At 39.7% G+C, this 19,265-nt stretch overlaps 1 protein-coding gene across 4 annotated transcripts; it reads right to left on the bottom strand.

Annotated features, from left to right (window-relative positions):
- Positions 252-17,676, bottom strand: SPART (spartin). 4 transcript variants are annotated; one of them, XM_021377736.1, is made up of 10 exons: positions 17,289-17,435; positions 10,958-11,797; positions 9,668-9,865; positions 8,582-8,686; positions 6,764-6,893; positions 5,760-5,954; positions 4,630-4,788; positions 4,461-4,551; positions 3,463-3,521; positions 2,100-2,234 (listed from the first exon to the last, which is right to left on the bottom strand). In XM_021377736.1, the coding sequence occupies exons 1-9, from the start codon at positions 17,418-17,420 to the stop codon at positions 3,473-3,475; spliced, it is 1,899 nt and encodes a 632-aa protein (XP_021233411.1). In that variant the 5' UTR covers positions 17,421-17,435; the 3' UTR covers positions 2,100-2,234; positions 3,463-3,472. The 4 variants fall into 4 exon arrangements, with proteins under 4 accessions (XP_021233422.1, XP_021233391.1, XP_021233402.1 ...); XM_021377747.1 differs by lacking the exons at positions 3,463-3,521; positions 17,289-17,435 and adding an exon at positions 17,519-17,676 and having other exon boundaries at positions 252-2,234; XM_021377716.1 differs by lacking the exon at positions 3,463-3,521 and having other exon boundaries at positions 252-2,234.

Genomic DNA, 19,265 nt, shown 5'->3' with positions numbered 1-19,265 from the left:
CAACAGCAAAACAGATGCAGTAATGAGAGTGACTAAACTCTGTAACAATGTGAAAAAGAAGATCATGGATATAACACAATTAAAAAAAAAAAAAGCTTTAATTTTCTGACAAATTTGAAAGGCTGAGTACACGTAAAGAAGACAGTGAGAGTGAGTTGAACAGCACAACAATGCCTGGCCTAATAGTGATAGTGTTACAACCTGTTTTCAGTTCAGTGTGCTACAAATTGGTCTCCTGAAGACAATAACACTTCAATTTTAACTGTTGGTTTTAATACACTGAGTTGTTTTAATAGTTTATCAATTAAACTAAAGGGCAAGAACTTTATATGAAACCTAAATGACAGGGAGAAGGAAGTTACAAACATTTTTGTTGCAAAACTGATTGACGACAACAAAAATCCTTTTGCAAGTATGAGATCTGTATTTGCCTTAAAATAGTTAACATTTGCTGGCAAGTGATAGACCATAGTAATAGAAATTGCTATGATGTGCTTCTGATGGGCCTGTTTAGTTTGAAATACTTTAAGCTCTAATTGATGAGCATATTTCTATTGTAGGCATACTCCTGGACTGTTTTTTTTTTTAATTACTTCAGAAGTCCTGTTTTTTTCCAATCATTTCACAGTAACTTCGTATCATAAAGCCAAGCACCATTTGACCAATTTCATTTTTATTTTCATACATCAAAGTTACACTTCAAGTGATTAGCTCCTCTGTTTCACATTTTTTTCACCCCAAGTGCACACCTGCAGTACCTATCACAAAATGTGCACTTATTACCATTCCAACAGATGTTTGTTAGAACTGTGATAATTTGCTGACAACCACTTATAGTTATTTTCTCCAATTACTTAAAATGGAGAAAAGTTGTAAATTCATGGCGTTGTTTGCTGCAGGTCCAGCCAAGATTAGAATGTATAGCAGCTTTAAAACTCAATAATGAACTGTTAAATAAGTAGCAGTAGAAAAGCATCTCAAGGGTTCTACATTTGAACTAGGAATAAGTTACACGAGGAACAAAATGAGAAAGCTACATAAAAGTATCTATTCTATTCCACACATATCTCCTAAGTAGAAATGCTTGTTATACACTTTGGAGGTGTCCCTTGTGCAACTAGGAATTCAGTAGAATAAAGATGCTGACAGTTAGAAATGCCTGCTGAAACAAATACCTAATGCCTTCCATCAGATACTCTGAATCTTTCTGGACTGGCTGAAAAGTACAGAATGCATAGAAGTTTCCAGTGATCTCAGTAGAATGTTTTAAAGAAAAATATTTTCATTTGTGCAAAACCAGACATTGTCTCTATATAAAAATCTCAATTTCATAGAATCTTTAAATATTCCTTATGGACTCTCCTGGAAAATACATCTTCCTAGAGCTGTAAATACTAGAGCTATTAGAAGAAATGCTTAAAATCTTTGGTTTGCTTATATGCTGATGGAAAAAAAAAAAGTTTTAAAAGAAATGACTATCCAGTTACCTGAGGCTCAACTTTCATTTCTTCTAAAATGAAATTTGGATAAGACTAGCTGCTTAGTAGCTGAGAAGAGAAATTCTCTACAAAGGAAAGAATGAAACATGAAACTTACTTAAGTTCATATTAAATATGACAGTTTGCTTTAGTGAAATTAACTTAAGGATAGTTAAAAAAAAGAACTAGTAACCCTACTTGTATCAGAATTAGTAATCCTATCTGTTCAGTATCACCACTTTCTTTACAAATATAATGTATTACAAAAACATCTATAATAACATATCTGTATTAATCTCTTATTCCATATTATGTTTTGAGAAAGTGCTTACAGAGGCAAGTTAATTAACTGAAAACTCATATCCTGCATCCATAAAGAACGAGGAATTAAGGAGACTTTCATTTTTCCTTCTAAGAATGACCACTCTGTATTTTCCCGTGGCAACTTAAGTCACAGTTGCTTGAAGAGCACAGTATGATTTGCATTAAATCACAGATCAGCAGTGTGGTTACTTCTAAATATGAAGTTTCATCCTGAATATAAGGCTTTGAGAAATATTTCATTGTTTTCATTTTTTATCCTTTTTCTCCTTATCCAGTACTTTATATTCATCTAATACAGCATGGCCAGTTTCCTTTGCAGTTTTCTTTACAACAGCTTTGATACCAATATGGTCAATGTTAAATGCTGTAACACCGACGTTGATTGCAGAGCTCATAGCGTTGTCAGTAGCACGGCCGGCATCATCTCCATACCTTTTAAGAAAGAAGACAGATTTGCAAATGTATACTTCGTATTTTTCTCTTCACCATTACTCTTCTGAAAGCAAGAATTAAATACATACAAAGAATAAGCAGACAGGCAAATGTCTAAGGATTAAAATGAGAAATTACGAAATAATTTGAGTAAAGGCTGCTCTTCCAGCATATAGATTTTTCTTTAAAGATACCATTATGCTTCTGTCCTTCTATCTAAAAAACTCCAGTTTTTCCTAGCAGCCAGACATTTCCTGAGAGAGCACTGTAAGCAGACAATCCAGGCCAAAGGGAAGTTATTTCTTGCAACAGTAGAATCTCAGCAGTTAGTGGAGTTACTTTTCCCTACGCCTCTTATGACCAGAGATTCTCAGAGGACCTTAAAACAAGGCCAAAGTGAAGCACAGAATTTCAGAGGATCCAAAAAAATCTGTCATGTTGTCAGAACAGCAGCCATGGTATAATGGTGGGAGCCAACAACAAAACAATTAGAAGAATCAGCGTTTTTGTTTTGTTCCTGTTTTTAATTCTCTGATTGGGTCACATCCTTGAATCACCACTGTCTGATTTGCAGATCACAGAATTAATGTCAGAGCAAAGGAGCACAATTTGTCAGTTTGATTTTTTGATTAGTTATTTTCACTTCAGGGATATCATAAGCCATTTTTCTATAATATCACTAAAATAGCTTACTTTGTTAAGACTGTAAGTTATCCAACCCAAATAACATCTTAAATATTTGATAATTGATTTTTACCTTTGCCTGTTTGATTTGCATTGCTTGTACAAAAGAAAAAAAGCTGGGGAGATGCATATACTGCAAATGTTCATACCACTGCAAAATCCCAGCAGATTAGTAGTAAGGTCCTTTTGCAGAGCTCTTACTTCTGAAACTATGTTCTCCCTCAATTCTGATTATCATACACATATTATGAGCATCTCTTCCATCTGCAAAGGCAATGCAGCTAAATTTGAGCTGAATTCTTTGTTGACTTAAGAGATACTACAATAATGCTCCTTTAGCTTTGATTCCATTAAGGGGAATTTAGCTAGTTCATCAAAGTACTCAGAATGGAATTATGCCTTTCTCTCACTGACACGGACACCAGTATACAAAAGAGGTATGTAGAATTTTAATACAGTTATGTAATAGGATAGTCTAAACACAGAGGAAATTCTCAATTATCAAATATTTTAAATTGTATTGTACGTAATAACTTGTAATTACTTTTTGTCTTTCACTTAGTGGTTGTTGCCTGCTGATCTCCGTATTTCCTATTTTTATATCTAAAAGAAAACATCAGTGTGAATTTATGTGAAAAAGTACCAATCAAATACCTCCTGACATTTCTACTAAAAACCAACATTAGGGAGAAAGCACCACTGTTAGCTTGCCATCTAACCTATTTAAAATGCATCAGAACAGAACCCTGATTGCCAGTCCTCCCAGTACTATCTCCTGCTGTTTACCCTCTGCTAGTAGCCCGGATGCACTTTCAGCAATCCTTTTTAGCATCTTATTTGCTATCCTTATCACTGGCCCCATTCAGCCTACATGCTTTTGCTTACACATCCAGCTATACCTATTGCGCATTTTTTGGAGAGGTGCACTTCATACATGTTGCAGTTATTTCAGTATCTTCCCTTATTCTCCAAAGCATCTTTCAGCTTAGTTCTTTGCATCATCTTAGTAACATAAATCACACTACCCTTTTCTAACTCATATATTTTGCCAGTCCAGCCTACTGTCTTCTTGTTTCATTTTATTATTGCCATTTATGCCTTAGACTTCCTTACAACCTTTCCCTTTTGTACCTCATTGCTTTAATATAACCTGCTGATAGCTGAAGTTCTTTCATTTTCTGAGGTCCAGCTATGTTTATAGAAACACAGGATCACATTTGAGAGGTTTAAGATGGCTGCTTTTTTTCTTCCATAATGACACACTGTAGAACAATGATATAAATCTGAACAGTATTTCTTAACACTGCCAGAATCTGTAATAGTTCTAGAAGAGAATATATATATTTAACCAGAAGCATTCATTCATTTTGTATTTTTACTCACAGGAGATGCTCATTACTGTGCACTTAGCAGCTTATCATATGCTGTATAATTAGGGTATTTTAGTAGCTTTCTTTCATTTTCATAAGCTCTTTTTGCCAGTATTCATTCACAATGACAATACACTGTAGAAGATGAAACCCATAAAAAAACATGACTTACTTGTGTTTCACAGTTTTTACGGTCTCAGTTGAAACACTTTTAGCAATGCACTTAGCTGCACTTTCTAAACCTTGCCACACTGTTGAAAACCCTGTAAAAAAGAAGAGCTTAATTGAGTTCATAGCACTGAAAAGTATGCAATTAAAAAAGCATAAGGAATTTTTGTTACCTTGAACTCCACTTGCTGCTACCACCAGGGCACCATCAAGAGCAGATTTGCCATCTTTGTCTTTCTTAAGGGATTCTGGAACTAATTTGCTGCCATGCTTCTTCACATGCGGAGCCAGCTCCTTTCCAACACAGCTTGCTATTGAACATACTCCCTCAACTACCATAAGAGAATTGTATGCAGATTACTTAGTTAGAACACAGAATATCTTTCTCTAAGAGTCTTTAATCCTAATTAAAAGTATGCTTCACTGAAGTTTTGAATGTTACTTCTACTTAAACTTGAATCTATGCTTAAGTAACTGAACTGATATAGAAGGAAAACCTGTTTTCAGATCCTGCTCAGCTCAATTTCCTAACAATCAAGTAGGGCTGATCTTATGGCTAAAAGCACTAGAAAATAAATAGGTACTTGTCACACACTCTAATTTCAAAGAAGTGTTTCCATTGCTTGATTATCCCCAGCTTGTAGATGGGGAACAAGATGTCTTTCTTTCCTTTGTCGTCTTCTGGAGAACACTTATAATCATTCCAGCTCTTCAAAGTAGTTAGGTATCATCCAGCACAATTTACTTTTGAACTCAGATGAGTCACTAGACACTAAATAGAAACATTAATACAAATAAATAATGGAATGTTACTGAAGGCTCCTATGATTCCCAAGCATCTCTGAACACCAAGTGATTACTATTTGGAAGTCTACCCATAGTCTAACGGACATGTTTTGCAGGTGCATGTATCAACAACTGCGTGCACTGATACAATATAAGTTAGTAGTCAGTGACAATATAGCTTTTAAAATACATGGTGATTACCTTAAGAAAGACACCATTCTGAACTGTTTAAAACTTTAAATATATATATAAATATATGAAAATTCAAACCAGAGAAATGCTCTGCTATCTAGACTATTACTTTAGTCAAGAAAAAGATGCATCAAGGCCATAGAATATAAATGATTCCTAAACCACATCTCTCACATAGGAGATAACCAGGTACAAACAACTAATCCTCTGAATTTCACCAGGTCAGTCCTTCCTCAAATTCCCTGGCTAAATAAACCAGCTCTCATTATACAAAATCTTTACTCTAAGGCAAAAATACAATATGCTATGAGATGGAACATCTTACCTAAGAACTGGCTGACTTTCACAGCTCCTCCAGTAGCCTGTTTTGCTACATGAAGCCCCTTTGCCACAGTTGGGTTGACTTCCAGAGGTTTTTCTTCTGGTTGAATGTGTTCTCGCAGTTTGGAAGCTCCTTTGTGAATAGCTTTACCAGTAAATTCTGCTCCTTTTACTAGGCCCCAGCTTACCCAGGATGCACCTTCAGGGCAAAAATTGTTTTTCTTAAAACGTGTGGAGTTTTACAGACTAGAATTCCTACAGCTTTCCCTCCTCTGCCTCTCCAGCACTGATCTTAGAAACATTCCCAATTACAGTCTGCAATTATATTCTTCCCTGACTGCACCAGCGTGAATTCCTGCAAATGAATTCTGCTCCTACACCACCTACATTTTACCAGTTCGTTTTATTTAAGTTTAGTACAGCCATTCTTTGTCCAAATGTCAGCTTAATACAGAAACTCAGTTGTTCATGGTGTTTTTTTTTTTCTTTTTTTTAAAGATGGATTCCAGGTCCCAGCAGGGTCAAAAGTGATACAAGTGCTCATCTCAATGTTATTAACATTCTGAAAATGTACAACCTAACCTCTCTGCCCTTCTAGCACATTCATATTTACTCCAATCAGCTGGTCACTTGTGTATTCCAAAGCTTCTCAGAGGAAAAAAAACTGTTTATCAGCAGAAACCACAACAGATATCTCCTTTAATATAACTGCTCAGACAAGAGTAAAATTGTGCTATCACAGTGGTTTGAGTCACATGGGACAATAGCTAATTTACATAGTCAAATTAGGAGTCTAACCCATTTGCAGTGAGCAAGAACACTGGCAGGGGATTCAAACTCTGCACTGTTTTCATAGAGCACACCAAAGTATCTTTCACATTGTTAGAAATGGAACTGGTGAACAACTATTTCTGACTTCTCAGCTTCTACTAGCACACTTTTAGATGACAATATTGTTTGACTTGCAGAGGTTTATATTTAATGTTAATCCTCTTATTACAGTAGTACCTGACAAGATTCCACGGGCAACTTTCTCACTCCATTCTGGCAACTCTTTCTGATTTTCCTCTTCTTCAGGCTGTGGTTGGATATGTACAGTCTGAGGCAAATTAATCATGTCATTGGAGGCTTCTGGAGGCTAACAAGTGAAAACAAATATCTGAGAATCCACTTCCAAGGTATTCATTATCAAAAAAAGCCAGTTCTGTGTGTTCCTTCAAATTCAATTACTTTTGCTCACTGTACACTTTCTTCATACAGTTACGAGAAGATCTGCTTGCCAGTAAGGCCATATGGTCAGCTATGTAGGTATAACCTACAGCACAAGTTAACTAGCGATAAAGGACTTCTCTATTTATCATTCTTATCTTCTCAAAGAGAAGTCAACTCTGCTGTTATTCAGTATGGGAACTGAAGTCTTTGCTCAGAGAATCCAGCTACGCTAAAAGAATGCAGCTGTTCTGGTAGTTTGTACCTCATCCTTCCCTCTCATATCCAAGAATAAAGGACATTATTCATTGCCTGTGCTGTTGCTGCTTTTGCAGACTGGCATAGCCAAGGAACATGCCAAGCTGTGCATCATACTGCTCCACATTCAAAGTTGGGCAGATAGGTTCTGTACAATTTCATGTCAAACTCCAGAGTTTCTTGAGTAGACACTAATCAGACGAACGTAGCAATCACCACCACAGTCTGCTTAGTGTTTCTAAGAAGTGTAACATCACACAGTTCACAGATAATGTATAATTGAACTTTAACTAGAAAAGGCAGAAAAAAATGTAATGGATTTAGGTTTTAGTTAGGATTCTATTTTTAGTACTTTTGCAATGTAAAAAATAAAAAATAATAAAAGAACAGTAAAAAAAAACATTTCAGTGATTGAAAACAATGTTTATTAGTGAGGGATAGAAAGAAATGTTTTTGTCTGGAAGAGCCTATATGGAAACATTCATAGATGAAACCTATAAACAGAAAGAATACACAGTATGGAGTAATACTTGATATTGCATGGAATTCTTAGATTCCTCTGAAGTATTAGCAGGATGTAACACTGAGGCACAAAGATGACTGTTACAGTAAAAAACAAACAAGAACAGTAACAGGAAAGACTGGATTAAGTCTCAGTAAGTTGCTACCCAAAAGATTAACGAAGTATCACTGACTTGCAGTATGTCATCAATTACTGCTTGATCTCAGCGTGAAATCCTCATTTTCAAGAAATGCCCTTAGCAGATGACCAAAACACTTTTGAGTGTGGGGCAGGAAAAATAACCTTAATACACATCTACAATTAAAGAAAACCCTTAAACCAATTCAAACAAACAAACAAAAACCAAAGTATGCTCCAGGTATAATTTCTTTTTGCCACAGTCTGGGTCACCATGAAGAATAAAACAAAAGACTCTTCTAAGGGCTTTGCTGAAGTGCAGAAATGGTTTCTCTAAGACTCCATACTACAGTTACATTAATCATAAGTTGCCAGTTAGATCCTTGTGACTATTATGTAAAACATACATTAAATAGCCAGCAGACTAGGCTTTGAAATAATCTACCAAAAGGGAGTTATATCAAAGTGCTATATCAAAGTTTTTAAAATTCCAGAAATCTGCTACTGATTTGCAAAGCAGGGCGGTCTGCAGCAAATGAACCTCCCGAAAAAGTAAATATTCAAAGAAAAAACAAAACCACAGGACACACCATGGGAGGATACATTGCTGTGGTCAAAAAGGTCTGGAATCTCACCAGTTTTAAGGTGTACTTAAGTGATGACTTTTTTTTTTTTTTTTCCTTACTATAAAGCTTTAGAATCACTGTCCTGGAATTTACCTGGACTTTGTGGCCAGACATCTGTTTTAATTTATCTTCAAAATGCGCTCTCTCTGTTGCTGGGAGCTCTGATGGTAACCCTACCCTCTCATGGGATCCTGGCACCTGTGATATCATATCAGGGAATATTAACAGAAACATGTATTTTAGGACAATTAAGGGACTAGTTCGATATCCAATTGGAACTACTTCTACACAGGAAAAATTACAAATGTATCCAGTAAGTCCTGCACTGAAACATCACACAGTTCTGTAGTGCTTTTCCCTTTTAAGTAGTGGCCTTCTGTGCTAGTACAATTCCCTGCTGAACTCAACAGGATTTCTAACAGAATTCCACCCACATGGCATGCTGCAAACTGGTTCTTCATTGTCACTGCATTCAAGTCTTTGTGATTCAATAAGATGGTATCTTTCACAAACAGGTATCTTGCTATGAACTACTGAGTGATTATTGATTACCATTCTTCCTGACATGGTGCTCCAGCACTCTTACAGTAACATTCTCCACTTTGTTTCCAGTCACTCTATCTTATTGCATCTTTGTTAGATTATGTGTTTTTTTTTCTATTCTGTTAAAATCTTACTGCAGTGAGATACCAGACGAATCTATTTCGAGGTCCCATTTGAAGGCAGATTTTTGAGGTACTCACTATTTTCACAGGTTGTCCTTGAAGCTGCTGAACATTTTTGAATTGTAATTGCATTGGTGCACAATATTCCCTGAATGTTGTCATCAAAACTACACACAGAGAAATGTGTGCACATATACCCACAGGAAAAAAAAAAAATCCCACTTTCTCCTGAAAATTTTCTTTTGGGGGATATGTTTTGCTTTGGGAAAAATAGTGAAAATATCCAGAGTGATTTCCAATTCTTCTCTGTGCTTATAATGTATTATTTTAAAATTTCAATACCCTTATCTCACAGAGCCTACAGTTTCATTACTAGGTACCATTAAATCTTGGCTACTTTATGTATTTCTCACAGGTAAGCTTGACAATAAGACACGCGCTAAATATAAACTAGCAGATATACTCCACTTCCACCTTTCATAGTTGGTTTAGAAAAGGCAGTCTGGGAATTTACCTGGAGTCGAAGGTCAGACATCTGCTTTAACAGATCCTCAAAGAGCTCTCTGTCAGCTGCTGGAAGTTCTGAAGACAACACTACTCCCACATAGGATCCTGGTATCTGGGACATCATGTCAGGGAACATGTAGACTCCCGTATTGCAGCACAGAACAGGAGACTGGTTGCACATTAGAGGATACAACCAGTCACAAACCTGGAAAAGATACGCACGTGAAGGAATTTAAGGATCTTTTTAAATAGAAAAGATAGACAGAATGCTCTGATGAGCTCTAGAAACATTTTTCATACAGTTTAGTAAGAAAAATAAAAAAGCCTTAGACATCTAGGAAAAACAATACAAAACCAAACCACAACCAACTCAAAAACCTACATGACTGTGGAAATAGCAGTCTTGATTAATTCTGACAGAGAAAATATTAATTTCCACAGGACTGGTGGAAGTTCAGGCTGGTAGCCTCTTAACTGAAGCCTAGTCTTGAGGCCTAGTTGCAGAAGGAGATGAAGTGCACTGCCAAACAAATCAAGATTCACAATGCCTGTTATTTTCTGTAGATGTCAGGACAGGTCTACATGATTGATAAAGACGATAAAGAGACCATATGGCTGTCACTGGCCTGCTAAAGATTCCTAACTAGCAGAACCAAAAGCAGGAATAAGTTTTTTTGTTTGTTTGTCAGAGTTTCTCCTTCATTGTTGAGACAGTTCCATCAAAGAGATCTCCATCAAGGAGATCTCAAGTTGGAAACTAGATCAGAAACACCATGTGCATTACAGAATGTGCCCACAAGAAGTAAGCACTAAAAAATATCCGAATAATGCATCTTTTTCATTTGTGGTTCACATCCTGGATTAACACAGGCCTTGGAGTTCTTAATTAAGATTCTCTAATTTGACCACAATACCTTATCGCTAGCTGCGACTAAGTGGGTACTGCATAAATCCATTTTATACTGAAATGTTACAACAGATGAATCAGCATTTCTTCTCAATGTGAGGAAAGGGAATTTGGTTTTATGAAACAAAAAAGAAGCATTAAACCAACTCCTTTAGAAAATGGAGTTTATCACAACAGTGAGCACTCAAGAACCTCAGGAAGACACTGAGGACATTTTCTCAGAAAAGCCATAAAATTGTTTATTTGAAGAAAATCATTTTTCCAATGGTTATTGAATCCCTCCTATCATCACACAGACTTAGATTCAGAAAAGCAAGAACATAAGAAGATTGCTGTTTAAAACTGACATTTAAAAAATGTATAATTAAAAAAAAATTATTTTCCTGTTACCTGAAGAAATGCAGGTGGACGATTCTGGGCCATCTCACTATCTGTATCCAAGAACTTCACAATGCGTAGATATCCAGGATACGAAGGAGCACTGACCTGCCCATCAGGAGTCACAAAGAATATCTGTACGCCTTGGGGAATCAAGATCAGCTCATCTGCATCCACTCCCAGGTTCTGAAGGGGAGGTGGCTGAGTACACTTTCTGTAGTAGTCATCACTGACAGAAGAAAACTCCCCTGAGTCTGTGCCATAAGACACAGTAAAATGGCCATTGGTAGCCTGAGGAGTATAGGCAGGAGGTGCTTCATTTGGCAGACACAGAGGTTTTGCAGATGATGGGCTCATAGAAGGAATTTGCCCCTGGCTTACAGCTGCAACACTTCCATCTGCTGGAGGTGGCTGACGTGGTACAAACAGAGCATTAGGTGGGGGGGGCCTTTCTGGCTTTTCTGTGGAAGGAATGGGTGGGTATAACTTGGGCACTCCAGCAGGGTCATCCGTTGCAGCAGGGCATGCTTCTACAGGTGGGGTGCTTTGTTCTAGAATATCAAGTCGAGTGCGCACATTTTGGAGGGTCTCCTTCATCTTCTGTTGCATTTGCCTAGCAGACTCCCACTGGGGTCCTACACATGCAGAACCCTGCGATGGAATGCTAACTCCTCGGAGCAAGTGGTCAAGTCCTTGCTTGTAGTAACTTCCTGCCTCTTCCTTCTGACCCAGTTCATCTGCGTGCAGTCCTTTATTGATAAAAATGAAGGCTTTTGTGTACTCTTCATTAATAGCTTTAACATTTGCATCTTCTTGCATAACTGGATTCTGCAGTTCTTCCATTGCTGCGCACTGGAATAAAAGTTGGTAAGAGTATTCACAGATTAAGCCAAAGTTTACCTTATAATGAAGTGTCCTCTCTAAAGGTGATCATACCGCGTTTACTGCCAGAAAGCTATCTAGTTGCTTGGTACAAGTTCTGATATGTTTCAGTTATCTCTATTAACCTTTAGATTTAGAATGTATGACTCCCAGTCAACAAAGAATTTAATTCAGGAACCATCACCGCTGATTACATGGCAGACATTTATTTCTTAAGAAGCATCAGAAGAATATAGACATTCCTGAAATTTAGCATTCCATCTTAAAAAGTATTAAGATCAGTACCAAACAGTGGAGTAAAACAAGGAAACCTACCTTTACTTTCAATGCTTCCTCCCCAAAATTCCCTAAGACATTAAAAAACTCAGTTCTTTGTCTATTTAAAAAAAGGCTAAACTTGCAAACTCAGTACATTTTTACTTAAATGATTTAAGGGAAAGTACTCGATGGATTTAAACAAACGTTGACAATTTTTTTCTAACATCAACACCCAACTAACATCAACACTCCAATGGAATTGGGAAGTAACATTTTGAACAGTTAAAGCTGTGTTTTACAACAGGAAAATGGGGAATCATTTATTTCCTTTACAGTGTTTACAATGGGAGAAAGAAGACTGTTGTTTTCCCTTCCTTGCTCCCCAGGTGACAAAACCCTGAAGTACCACTACGTACAAAAGACTGTAGGTTCTATTTTTATTTTGGAATGCATACATTAGGCTATTTGAAGAATACTTCAACAATTAAAGAGCAGGAAATAATCCAGTGGGTTCATTTGTACTTCAAAACATGTAAAGCCGTTGTTTTGACTGAACTTGGCTAAATGCAGCAAACACGAATTGTTCTTGGACTAAGGCAGCATTTTCAGCACACATTGTAAAAAAAATCCATTGACATTTTTTTGCTGATAGCGTTGAAAGCCGTTGTCAGTTCAATGTAGGTTATGATACTAAAATAGTAGTGATCATGGGCAACAATAAAAAAGGGATATTACTTACCAATAGTCTATTAATATTTTATTATTCAGTACTTGTTAACATTATTTTAAGAGAGTATATCTTCAGGAAAAAAACAATTCTCTGCTGTAAGCCGGGTAGAAGAATGGAGAAAAATCTAGAGATGCTTGTCAGCCACAATGACAGCAAGGTACAAAAAGCATGGCCATGAAACAGGCAAGTAAAAAATCAGAAAGGCAAAAATAAGAATATTTCTATTACACACTGTAGCATTAATGCCACTGTACAAGCACAGGTGAGACTCCCCACACAGTGCCGACCCGCATTTAATAAAGCTGCAGCAGAACAGAAAGAGGAATGAAGGCTACTGAAACTTCTGGTGTGCCAATTACCTCTCTCCAGGGAAATAAGTTTGGCTCATCAAGCCAATAAAACAAAGGCTAAGAGACTGGATTAGCCTCTATAAATATACTGGACGAAACGAAGAAAGTAAGTCAGGAAGGAAGGAAAGAACTATGGAAATCCAAACTTTCATTAAAACCTTGAAACACCAGCTACATTTATTTAATAGCTCTTCTTGGTTTATGCTACTGCAATAAAGCAAAAGAAAAAAAATATCTTTCTTCTCCTCCAATATAAACAGACTAACTTCGGAAGTGAAGAACATTTTAGAGGCAAAGACTGAAAGCCGTGCTCCGCTCCCACACCCTTTATTATCAAAAAGCAGATGGCACTTGTGTGAGTGATGCATCTGCAGTCAGATGACAGAAGCATCATGCAGTCTGTACTGCACCTGTTCCTGCACGACATGACAGAATCAGACTGCACGCAAGAGACGAGCTGTGAGCATTTCAGCCCAGCAGCAGATATGTGGCTAGGAACATGAGAGGACTGGCTGCAGAAGGCTGCCCTGGTGGAATAGGTCACAAGCTCCTCAAGCCACCACAGCAGAAAATGAATTTAGGGCTGGAGGAGATTCTTTGGCTGACTAGATACTTGCTGCCAACAGGCATGGTATCTTTGATTTAGGCTGAAGAACAACACTGGCACAAGAAAAAACGTGCAGTTAACAACCACTAAGCATAAAGATTAGAAGCTATGAGCATGCTCCCAACCAGCACATCAGCAAGCAACTAGAATGAAAGTAACTGGAAAGAATGAACAACCTGGCAGACACAGCTTTATCCTTATATGAATGACAAAGACTATATGCCACGGTGAAAAAGATATTATGACCTAGGAGAACTATCCTTTTGTCCTTACGTCACTCATAAGATATGCACTAAGTTTCCTCATAATGAAAAAACATAGACATTAACCAAGTATGAGGAGTAATTAAAGATGCACACGTCAAGTAATTTGCTAGCAAAAAAAACCCCTAGGGACTCCTAAACCACATCATCTTACATCAACACTTGCATTTACAGAAAATCCATTTTTCTTTTAGGGAGGGTATAAAGATGAAAAACAGCTTAACAGTGAAGAACTCTGATCTAAAAATTATTTGAAGCTTCTAAAACAGAAAAGGCTTAGAAGAGCAAGAAAGAAGGTCAGAGTTTAACCTAACACCACGGTTTATTTCTTTATGAGCAAAACATAGCATTTTGACATTTTTAGTGCCTGTGAATCCTATTCTGTATGAAGTCCCTCCTTAGGGCAGTAACTGTTTACCTCGCTGAACAAAAATTGCAGCACCATTGCCTGCCTTGCCCCATGCGTTTTGATTTGGTTTTGCTGGTGTCATGGTTTTATGATTTTTGGTTATTGGTATTCCACATCATAACATCATGTAGTGAATGTACCTGGTTCTCAGAAGAGAAGGACTACTACATTCCCCACGGTACTTTGCTCCTCTGTTACCATTTTCCAGCTGGAGGGAAAAGCTAAAAACTTGCAGATCACGAGACCTTGTCCCTTTTTTTCGCCGTCTCTCGTCTTGGCAGCACCTCGCTCTCCAGCCGTCTTATCGTCGGTAGCAGAGTAAGGCCTACCTTGATTTTGGGACATTCTCTCTCTCTGTATTGGATTTATCAGCTTAAATTGTAATTATATTGTATTATAGTGTGTTGTTTTGCATTCCGATATCTTATTTAGTAAATTAGTTTAGTAAATTAGTAAATCAGATTGTTGCCGCTGTTCTTTGCTCTCAGGGCCATCTCCTTCCCTTCTCCCTTTTCCCGGGGCGTGGGCCCGTGGGTCCCCTGTCTCCTTCATCACAGAACCGGGCCGAACGCCTGTAAACCGTTGACAGCTGGGGGCAGCTAAGGCAAAGATACTATCCAGATTTTAAATAATTACTTTTCCTAACAATTGCTAGTGTAAAACAAGAAGAGAGATCAAGTAAAATCCAAAAGTAACAGCTGCATTTCTGCTTAATAGCGAGCAATAGTAATTTACTACTCTGTATGCTCACTGTACTGTCAAAAACACTGCTCTCGCTAAAGCTCTATCTTAATTAACCCTAAATAAAAGATGTGTCAGGAAACCAAGCAGTCAGCAGGACCAGTGCATACAATGCAGCACTGCATGGCCATGTGTGACAGAGATACAAAAACAGGCTTAGCAACTCAGAAGAGTGGGAGCATTGTTAACTCATCTCTGATTGTTTGAAACATCCCAAATTTGTGCTGCGTGTACAGCAGTTGCTGCCAAACTATTCATGAGTGTGACAATGCGCTTAGAAACAGAGGAAGGAATTCACTGTTGATTTTAATGCAGGATAACTAAAAGTCAGCCCGAAGGAAAGAATTCAATTCTTTCTTATTAATTTATTAAAATTAATACAAAATAATGGTGGGCATACTGAAGTAAATAAGCCAGCTGGGTCGCTCCCTTAGAACACAAGAGGAAACATTCTCTGAAACAGAACATTTAAGTAGTTTCTTGATCATATGCAAGGAAGATCAGTCGTCATTATCTTTTTCAGTGCATGATCTTAATACAATATTTAAGTGCTCAGTATGTTTTAATCCATTTCTGTCCATTGTTATTTCCTGTGTTTTAAAGCTAGAACAAATGGCCAAGTGCATATTGCTAAATACAAGAGCTCCAGAATTCAACCTTTGGTCCAGTGGCTGAATGTACAAACTGGCCCAGATGTTTTCCTAGTGCTCTGTAAGTCTTACAGGAACTTGCCTTCCAGAAAGCTGGTCCGAGAGAGAGCTAAAAAAAGAGCTAATGGGCACCGTAGATCATCACAGATCAAACCAGCACTTGGACTCATTCCTCAGCCCTTTTCCACGCATCATTACAGATATACTCTCTGGTGCCAAGTGACTTGGCCAAGGGAGGCTACCGGGCAGCAGGGCAATGTGGGTTCTATTTGATATTGTAAGCTAACACCTCACCTATTTGGCTGACTGTCCTTCCTCTAACGCAGCAAATTCTTCTTCATTAGAAAAAAAAAAAAAGAAGTTTAAAAATCCAGTTTGGTTGTGTTTCTAACTGTGAAAAGGTAAACATGAAGCCTAATGCTTATTAAGGGGATTAAATATCCTGACTGACAGAGGTAGAACACGCTTTCCAGCTCCCTGTATTTGAAACTTGTAGGTGGGGCTACGGGAAAACAAAACCAACCCCTTAATCCAGAGATCTTCCGATATGTCAGCTGTTTCTCTCTCAGCTGCTGATTTCAAAGATGAAGACAGTCACAGAGAACTACAATGCAGACAGAACTATTTAAGCCTTAGTCTGTAAAAAGCAATTAAGGTATTGGTAACTTTTGAGATTTTTGAGAACATACCTGATCTAAAACAAATATTATAAAGGATTCAAATTAATATAGCAGATACTAGCTGATCAACTTCACCTTTTTTTTCCTTTTTAGTTTATTTAAATTAGTCTCTTTAGAGTAGCACTTAAATTTTTCATTAAGTGGTGGCCTACAGTTGATATTTAAGCACTTAGGGCTGGATAATATGAAAGTCAGTGATCTGACCTGACATGGTAATTCCTACCCTCTTATAATTACTGAGGACTCAGTGAACTGCCATCGTCTGACATTCCAGCACGCGTCTTCTGAGGCTGGCAGCACCCACACCTGCGCCCTCCTCTCAGCACTACTGTCTCAAGCCTACTTTCTCCACATAAACCAACTTTCTTCCTGATGCTGTGCACGGCCTGAGCTTCCATCACAGGGTGTGAGGGCAGAGCTGTCAGCTCTCAAGTGCCAGCTGGGCACGTCTCTGAAACGGAAAGTGAGAGCACAGCGGGGCAAGTGGCTGCCCTGTCACACAGCTGTGCTGCCTGCACCGGGACCGTGTACAAAGCCATCGCTACTATCTCGTGTTCTCCGGGAAAGGGAAACGATTCCAACGAGATCTGGAGTTACGCAAGACAGCTATTTAACACTTTTAATTACGAGCAGGCCTACCAGTTCCCCGTCATCAGCAACAGATTTCCCACCAGCAGACAGAAACAACCGAAGCCCAACCCGACCCAAATCTCTCAAAGCAGACAGAACACATGGAGCAGGGAATTTTGCTAAGCAACTCCTCACTCACGTACCGAGACACTTAGAGAATAATTGCTTCTCAGCGACACTTTAACCCTGAACGATCCGTCGCTGTCTCCGCGCGGCACCGGCCGGCGCCCTGCCCGGCTCCCAGCACGGCTCTGCCCGCAGCGCGGGTGGCGCATCCGCGGCACCACCACGACCGCCCCCGGCCCGCCCTGGGGGACACCCCCACCGCCCCACGGCCGCCCCCCGCCGCTCCCAGCCGAACGAGCTTCCTCACCACAGCCCACTGGGCCGGCCACAGCCGACTCTCTCCGCAAGGGCACGGCCACTCGGCCGCCCTCTCCGAGGTAGACTACGCCCAGAAAGCCCCGCCGCGGCCTGCAGGGTCAGGCGGCAGCGGCCGCTCCTCCCTCGGCTCGGGGCGGGGCCTCGCCCGGGCTGTTGCCCACATCCGCGCCCTGCCGCACGCAGGCCTTGTTCGGGCTGCCCGCAGCACCCCGCGGAGCCGCCGTCGTGTGCCTGAAAGCGGCTCTTCTCTGCTGGGAGAGAAGTAGTGTGCTGGCCGCATTTCCACGACACCAAAAATCTCAGTGAAACTGCTGCTGTTGTTTCTGAATATAAGCCAGTAGCTCATTATTTATGCATCACTAACCATCATGTTAAAAATCCTGCACAGTTGGACTTACACACTAAAGATTTCAGGCCTAGTTGAGCCTAGCAGGTGCCCTCCTGGTGGGCAATGGGTTGGCAATAGGCCAGCAGTGTGCCCTTGTGGCCCAGAAGGCCACTGGCATCCTGGGGTGCATCATAAACAGTGCGGCCTGCAGGGCGAGGGAGATGATCCTCCCCCTCTACTCTGCCATGGTGAGTCCACATCTGGAGTGCTGTGTCCAGTGCTGGGCTCCTCAGTTCAAGAAAGACAGGGATCTCCTAGAGAGAGTCCATCAGAGGGCTGCAAAGATGATGAGGGGCCTGGAGCATCTCCCTTATGAGAAAAGACTGAGAGACCTGGGGCTGTTCAGCCTGGAGAAGGCTGAGAGGGGAGCTCATCATAGTTGATAAATATTTAAAGTGCAGGAGTCAAGTGGATGGGGCTGGGCTCTTTTCAGTGGCATGCAGCAACAGGACAAGGGACAGTGGGCAGAAACTTGAACACAAGAAGTTCTATCTGAACATGATGAAGAACATTTACTTTGAAGGTAACAGAGTGCTGGAACAGGCTGCCCAGAGAGGCTGTGAAGTCTCCTTCTCTGGAGATGTTCAAGACCCTTCTGGATGCTTTCCTGCTTAACCTACTGTAGGGAACCCACATTAGCAGGGGGTTGGACTCAAGAGGTCCCTTCGAACCCTTTCCCCCGCCAGAGGTCCCTTCCAACCCCTACAATTCTGTGATTCTGTGTGCACACTAGTGCAAGGCTCTCCCTGTGCTGGTGCTTCCAGAGCTGCTTTGGGGCTGCAAGCTGCTGTCAGAAGGCTGCGCCTGCCTTTATCTGGCTATGCGAGTTTGAGTAAACCTTTGGCACATTCAGAACCACAAAACATACGAGATTTGTGGTAAACTATGTGTTTAGCAGGTTGCAGACCCGTCCAGCTGGGGACCAGGAGCTCAGTCCTGGACAATGAGATTACCTCTCAGCCCCATTTAGGTCTGGGTTGTCTCTAGAAATGTGTCATGTTGTAGTTTCCAGTGCAAACATGATCCAGGAATTCTGTGAAAGGGTAGATGTGGCACCGAGGGACATGGCTTAGTGGGCATGGTAGTAATGGGTCAGCGGTTGGAGTTGATGATGTTAGAGGTCTATTCAAACCTTAATGATTCCATGACTCTATTCTATGATTCTAAGTGACACTCAGCTTTTTTTTCAAGAAGTGCTACATTCAGTATAGTCTTTCTTTTTTTAACCATGTTCTAACCAAGTGTTCAGACACTGGCAGTTTGCCCAGGCAGGCTCTGTGTCTTCCAGCCGTGCGGTGTTCGCAGCTCAGCTGGACAAGACCCTTAGCAACCTGGTGTAACTTCAGTG

This window comes from Numida meleagris, chromosome 1 (assembly GCF_002078875.1).
Source record: "Numida meleagris isolate 19003 breed g44 Domestic line chromosome 1, NumMel1.0, whole genome shotgun sequence".
Classification (NCBI taxonomy): domain Eukaryota; kingdom Metazoa; phylum Chordata; class Aves; order Galliformes; family Numididae; genus Numida; species Numida meleagris.
The sequence above is the reverse complement of the archived record's forward strand: the minus strand, read 5'-3'. Positions and strand labels throughout refer to the sequence as shown.

Coding starts and splice junctions, on each gene's coding strand:
- SPART (XM_021377716.1), bottom strand. CDS start 17,420: ATGCGCCACCCGCGCTGCGGGCAGAGCCGTGCTGGGAGCCGGGCAGGG. Junction 11,798..17,288: donor ATTATTCTCTAAGTGTCTCG/GTACGTGAGTGA, acceptor CTTTTATTCCAG/TGCGCAGCAATGGAAGAACT. Junction 4,552..4,629: donor AGCAGCAAGTGGAGTTCAAG/GTAACAAAAATT, acceptor TCTTTTTTACAG/GGTTTTCAACAGTGTGGCAA.